The sequence below is a fragment of the Centruroides sculpturatus genome, unplaced genomic scaffold (assembly GCF_000671375.1).
Source record: "Centruroides sculpturatus isolate CEXI.00-Female unplaced genomic scaffold, Cexi_2.0 scaffold114, whole genome shotgun sequence".
Classification (NCBI taxonomy): domain Eukaryota; kingdom Metazoa; phylum Arthropoda; class Arachnida; order Scorpiones; family Buthidae; genus Centruroides; species Centruroides sculpturatus.
In genome coordinates this window covers 321,633-328,811 of record NW_019384417.1, presented here as the reverse complement: position 1 = coordinate 328,811, position 7,179 = coordinate 321,633, and the positions used below count along the sequence as shown (strand labels likewise).

General features: G+C 32.0%; 1 protein-coding gene across 1 annotated transcript in view; it reads right to left on the bottom strand.

Annotated features, from left to right (window-relative positions):
• Positions 1 to 4,732: 4,732 nt before the first annotated feature.
• The window catches only part of LOC111619202, an 11,391-nt gene continuing 8,944 nt past the window's right edge, over positions 4,733 to 7,179 (bottom strand). Inside the window, exons 2-3 of the mRNA XM_023360892.1 lie at positions 5,089 to 5,732; positions 4,733 to 4,970 (exon numbers count right to left, since the gene is read on the bottom strand). Of these exons, the coding sequence (XP_023216660.1) occupies positions 4,956 to 4,970; positions 5,089 to 5,732 (659 nt within the window). The 3' untranslated portion in view covers positions 4,733 to 4,955. The remainder of the gene's footprint in view (positions 4,971 to 5,088; positions 5,733 to 7,179) is intronic.

Sequence of the window (7,179 nt, the reverse complement as noted above, 5' to 3'; positions counted from 1 at the left end):
AAATTATATTTGGCTCATTAAATTTAAATATTTTTGTTTCGTTATGAATCGGGTACATTTTTTCTGTTTTCGTCATTTGTCATAACTGTTATAAACATTATTATTAATTATAAATTCATCAAAAAATGCGCAACTTTAATAAATATCGAATCTGTAAACATTTAATATAAAATTTAATTAGTTTTATGGAATATAAAAATTTGTCTACAAATTTAATTGTCGAAGTAATTATGATTGTGAAGTACACAAACCGAGTACGTGTATTTTTTTATATATTTAAATTCGTCTGGTATGCCTTTTAGCGGCGAATATTCGTTATTTGGCGGTGGAAGATTTTAGCAGCAGAACACCGGATGAAATACAGTTTAAATGTCTGTAAAATATACGTTATTTTGGCCAGTTATAGTCATTTAAACAGCCTTTAATTAAACACGAGAACACTGCTTGATGTCACTGTCGTTGTTCTATATGCTCTTTAACCGAATCTCGAATGGCGTCGAAGTATCCATCCGTAAATTGGGATGGAAAGTCAAATCCAGTCGATTAAGTCGTAGCCGGGTAATAAGTTAATTCCTGGTGTATGTCATATTCGGGTGAAAGGTCACTTCCGAGTGGCGATGTTACATTCGGTGGAAAGTCGAAATCTGCGCAAGGAGGCCTGACCAGATAACAGGTTTATGTCTTCCAGCAGCAAAACAACCTTTTCCATCAAGGCCTTTTACGCTCGACGGACTCTTCCACCATTTCTTCGGACTCCTTTCTGTCCACTCTGGTCTCACTCGACGGTCTTTCCATCATCCATTCCGGAACTTCCGGATATCGCTCCTCCAGATATTGGACGAGAGACGAGGCGGTGTCGTACGGAGTTACGACCTCCACCCGTTTGACGTCAGGTATATGACACTTGTCCTCCGCATCCTTCGGAAGCATTCTTATTACACCTGGCCAAGACCAGGCGTCATCCTCGGACTCTGCATTGTCCGAAATGTGCAACTTCTTCAACTCTCTAAAATTCTCCATTCTGCAAAGGAAAATGAGACAATTAATTGACAGATATTCCTATTCTAATGTGAATTGTAAATTTCTAATGCAAAAATGATTAATTTCTGTTAGAAAAAAATATTATTATATATAATAATTTGAATTTTTTCGACAATTTTTAAAGTTCGATAGAGGAATTAGTTTATAAGAATTCTGTTGACTGCCGTAACACAAAACAACTGCGAAAATAAAAGAATTATTTTAATTAATTAAGATTCAGACGACATTAATATATATACGTATGTAATTTATAACCTATAGCGGAAAATAACAGATTTTAAAGTAGGCTATTTATTAATTTTTATTTTGCTTTAACAATGGAAAGATGCGAATTTTCCGAAGGAAACCGATGGCCGCCAACTGTGATATTTTGCTGATCAAAGTTAAAGAGTATTTAAATCTACAAAGGTCAAATGTCAAACTTACATCACTTTAAACAATCTCTGCAAACGAAGCAAAACTTGAAAAAGCACTCGCATTAAACAATCGCACGAGTCAACAATAGATTCTCTCTCAAGAACGAAAAAATTTTATTGTTGCATAGTAACTCGATTTAATGTTAAAATTTTGCATTTTGCAGCCAATTTCGTCATTTCCGTGTCCGTCTTTCTAAAAAAAGTGATTTTCACGGATCATTGCACGAGTTCGTCTCACGGGGCGGACAGTTAAAAAAAATCAAATTTGACACGCATACTTTTGACCATGAAATTTTAATTTTGTAACTAAAAACTTTAGTTCCAACGTTTATCTATAGGAAAAAATTTGCTGAAATTTGCATGCAACTGGAGTGCATATATAATGGAGTTTGGAGCTGTCACGTGATACAACAATGACGTTATGTTTCATATGACGTAATTCATTTCTTTAATACGATCCGATTTTCGAAATAAACCAAAAAAAGTACAACATTACATAAGTTAGATGTATGTATACGTAACTGCCAAGTGTCGTAGCAACTGGTAGAACGGCCTAGGAGTGTATATGGAACAAACAAGCATTCTCATTTATATGTATACATTGACTAGCAGTTGAGCCCAGCCTGCTCGGATAAACAGTAACAACAAATAATAAAAAAATTACATTTTTTATATTATATCATATAGTATTTAATTTATATAACTACGAATGTTATCTTACGCAAGGGTTTGAAACACCAACTGCTACGCATTTAAAAAATTTTTTAAATTGTGTACAGTAGAAGAATAAATAATTTTGAAAATGTGTTAGGTAAAGGTTTATTATACCAAGTGAACTATCTAAGTTAACCTTTGTAGTTACATAAATCAAATACTATAGTGTAATAAATATTGAAACATAAACCATATAAAGAGTTTGGTTATTTTGGCCTACCATTATCATGTTTATCATTATACTCAAACGGCACGAAATGGTACAATTTCATAGGTCAAGTAGACACCAATGTGGTATCTTCGATTTTTTCAGATACCATAATTTTTTCTTACTTCTAAGAAAGTGTTCCATTCACGGGCAAATATCAAAGGATCATATGACAACGAATCAAATTTCGCGAAAAACGAACTGACTGTACACCCTCGATAACCACTTACAACATATTTTGTGCGGACCGAAACTTCGTATTTTGGATTTCCCAATTCCAATGCCATCGTACCGCTGGTGCGATAGAAAATCGGAATCGTTGCGAAAGAGGTTTGAAGTATTTCGAGGAATAATTGTTAAATATAGTCATGCAGCGCAGCTACATTTTTTCTCTAACCTGATTCTCTCTGCATAATCTTATCACTAACTTTTTAATACAGCCGTAGAAATGCCCATGTTAAATCTTTAAAAGAATAGCATAGATCATAGTATTTTCGTTAATTTGGGAATTCACTATATAGATATTACTATATCAACAGTTCATTCTACATAATAAAGTACGAGTATTTGCAGCGATTGGAAACCTCGAAGTAATTTTTACAGACGGGTTAAAGTAGATATGTCAGGACTTTACTGAATCCTTGTAATTAAAAATGTTCTCAGGGTTGACCAAGTAAAAAACAGACAATATTGAAATTTAACAGAAAGTTTCAAACTAGCAATTGCGTGGGGAAGAAGCAATAGATCATAAAATACACTTATATAACCTTTAAACTTTTACTCGGTTTTTTAATATACGAGAAATAAACTAACTTAGAAAATAGATACACGTAACTAAGATAAACAACCAATGATAATGCAATACAATTATTGGAAAAATCAAATTCGAATCCTTTCCATTGTGTCTAAGATGCCCATATACTAACAAAAACTGCTATAGTCATTTGAAATAATTGCAGAAATGTAATTCAAACAGCTACAATTGTTGGAATTTTTATATAAGCTGTCATTAATGCAAAGTATGTGTACATAAAAGAGTGTACAAAATAATTCATTATGCAAAACCAATGAATAAGTCTTCTAAACATTAACGAGTAATTATTTATCCTGATATCGTCACAATGCCGGAATGCAATTTTTAATTCTATTTTAAATTTATTTAATATAAAATATATGTGTTGGTTTTAGTACTGTTTTTCTTCTGTGTATCACACTTTCCCTGTTAACAATAGCCATGCAGGTCATCTGTGTTTAGAGAAAATATTTTGATTTCAAATAACATGACTTTCGGAAAAAACAGGAGTTGTCTTATAGTTAATCCAGGTCATTTGACCGTACAGTTTCCATATCTCGTTTTAACTTTAATTTATATAATACCTTTTTCGAGATTAACGGAGGACAGGCAGACAGTGAGACGACATAGGAATTCTGTGTACAACTTTTTCAAATTACAGCCCAACAACACACGATTCTACTAATTCCCGTTGAATCAATTTATAAATTACAGGAATAAGAAAAATTGACAATCTACACAATGTAAAGAGTCAAAAATCTATTAAGAAGTCTTCAGAAGAAAACCATGCAAAAATATAAAAAAAAATTCACAAGTGGACCATTAGTCTTTAGCCATTAGCCAGTAGAAGGAAGCAATGGGCATGTTTTAAAATTACTGTTTCAAACTTGTAAACACGGAAAGAGAATTCTTTTCAAATCCATAGCGATTTCGGCCCTGCTCATTCTCAGAGGATTGAGGAATAAGTCATAAGCTACAGACAATTATAGCTCTCGCTCGCACTATAGGCACACACAATACAGAAAATTATCTGCAAATATAGTACGTACTGCACATATTATACATATTTATTTGTATAATCGACATTTTTATTGGAAAACAAAAATGTATGATAAAATAATTTAGTTATATATCAGAAATTGATTATACATTTTTCATGTTTGCATATATATATTTCATATTTTTCATTCTATAGTCATGTTTCCGCTCTGAGAGCAGTGGAAGGACCATTTTTAAGGGGTCAAAGATGGATGGTCGAGACGGTAGCCTATCGAATTTGTGTTAGCAACTCTTCAGTATTTTTTCATACACATTCTGTCGCAGTTTTGTCGCGAGACGACCCTAATCATCCGGCAGCCCAATATTCCATGTGCGTGAAAAAAGAAAACTAAGTACCCATAAAAATGGAATGAGACAAATATTAAATTTTCAGTAGATTGGAAATCAATAATTCAAATTAAATTTCCGATACCTTTCTTCATTGATTTCACTCAGATATTAGTTTTATTACTATTTATTTAAAACATTAAATCATACATACATAGTCTCATAAATCCGCATACATATTGTAATTATATTATTTTGACATATGTATTAAAGTCACATTTCACATATAAAAGTCATTAAACTTTGAAATTTATTTTAAAATATTTAAACGAATAAAGTATATTTTTCATGTCATAGAAATTGCAAATTTCGCAGTATTTGTTCGTTTCAAATACAATATATTTAATGAAAATAGTTAAAAATTTCGCCAAATATTCCGCAATCTTCATGCATACATTTACGGAAAATTGCCCTAGAATAGACAATTATTAAATGAAATTTTTCAACAAATAAACATCATCATTACATAAAAATAAATATACTAATGTTAAAAAATGTATAAGTATGTTAAAATAGAAAATTACACATACCATGATAACATAATCATCGATTTGTTCCAGACTTGGATAGTCAACTTCAACAATTTGTAAAAATCTACGAGTTATTTCTAGTACTTGAATTAGATGATTTTGTATGAGTAAACTTTTCATTTTATAGGGATCAATGTACCTATAATCACTCTTCAAGACGTCGTGACAATGTAAGGATTCAAGCATGATATGCATCACTGTACCTCTGAAGAATATTGCTTGAATTTCTTCATTTCTTGTTAATTGCATTCCTTGCAACCCTCTCGAATAATATGATCCGAAATCACACATTATGTCCGCTTCATAATTAATATCATTCAACGTAACATCTCTCGCTCTTAGCACTGTTCTACGTAAATGAGGAATCACATCTTTCGTATACCATCGATTTTCGTACCTTCCATACATTTTAGGTTTTAATTCAGCCCTTTTATACAACATTTCTAAATGACAATATTTACATCCAAATCCATCCGGATTCACGTCCGTACTACATAAACCATCCATGTTATTACAAACGTATTCTTGTCTTTCTCTAATACTGCTTATAAAAAACTCTATGCAATTTTTGCAGGCAGGACCTCCATAATAGTCTGTCCACGCTTGACGTTTTCCACATACACAGACTGACATGATATTTTTACCTGCAATATATCCATTACTTTTAGTTTCTTTACAATAAGTCATTTTTCAAGAGCTTTTACAGTAGACTCCCATATAACACTGTTGATAATTCCGTGTTATATGACTTACATTTTGTACGAGTCACTTAGATTTTACAAATACATGTGTCGGGCTGTGAACGGCTCACGTATTTGTAAAATCTAAGTGACTCGTACAAAATGTAAGTCATATAACACGGAATTATCAACAGTGTTAGAAGGTGGCCTACTGTATTAATCTATATATAAAACTAAAACAGATAGTAACTCACCATTAATATTATACTCTATAGTCTACTTTATGAATGTAAATTAATATTAAAATTAATGTTATAAATCAAAATAAACATACAAAACATTATCGACGTTACTTCTAATATATCTAAAATTTTCTATTTGTTCGTTAGTTGCCATGGTCGTAGATTATTTAAAAGATTAAAATCCAATCAAATTCGATGAGCAAGAAATGTAAATAAAAACTGGAATTTTCTACGGGTATATTTTTACTCTTATATTATGTTTAACTGATTTGCATAATATTCACGAATCATTATTAACTCTCACTCGATTTATCTAATTACATATATAATTAACAATGTTAGTAAAACTCTTTTTAATTGGACTGCAATTTTTCAAATTGCAGCCCAATAAGCTTAATATGAAAATACTTGCTGATGTTGATAAATAAACATTTCAGTCATAATGAAATTAATATATAAACTTTATGCTGCCTGCGAGGATTCGATAATGTCATTTGAATAATACCGTGTAAATAAGGCCTGGCGAAGTTATAAGAGAGGAGATGGTGTTGCACTGAGTAGCCAATTTATAAGCTTTTTCATTGCCCTCTCTAATAATGTGAGCCTCTAGTTTAGTTTCTTGGGCCATATTCTTGATATTCGACAGATAGACGGCATGCTTCATCATTTCCATTTTGTTGTCGTTGAGAAGTGAGTCTGCCGAACTACTGAGCCAACTCAGAAGAAGAGAAAAGAGGAAAATACGAGATAAAGTTCAACGGATTGAACTTTCGAAAACGAAGGAAACTTCTGCATTTCTCGCGACAACCCGGTATCCCTGTTCTGCATAAACTGCATGTAGAGTGAGAGTACTTATCTAGAAAGTTTTCTTTCGTCTGTTTCTCCCTCTTTTCGCGTCTTCATAAAGCATCCTAAGACGGTTACAATACAGTTAAATACATAAAGCAATGTACGCGTTATGTAGTAAAGCAGCTCAAATACAGTTGAATAACAAAGGCTATATCAGGTAAAGCAATAGCATAGTCTATTTGAAATGAAACAGGGTATGCAATTAGTTTGCTTATTAAGCTTATTATTTAGTCATTTTTTGCTTATTCAATGGAATTGACATAATGCAATTCAAACAAAATGAACTTTCTTATTGGTTTGCTTATTTCGCTGCATGCCAC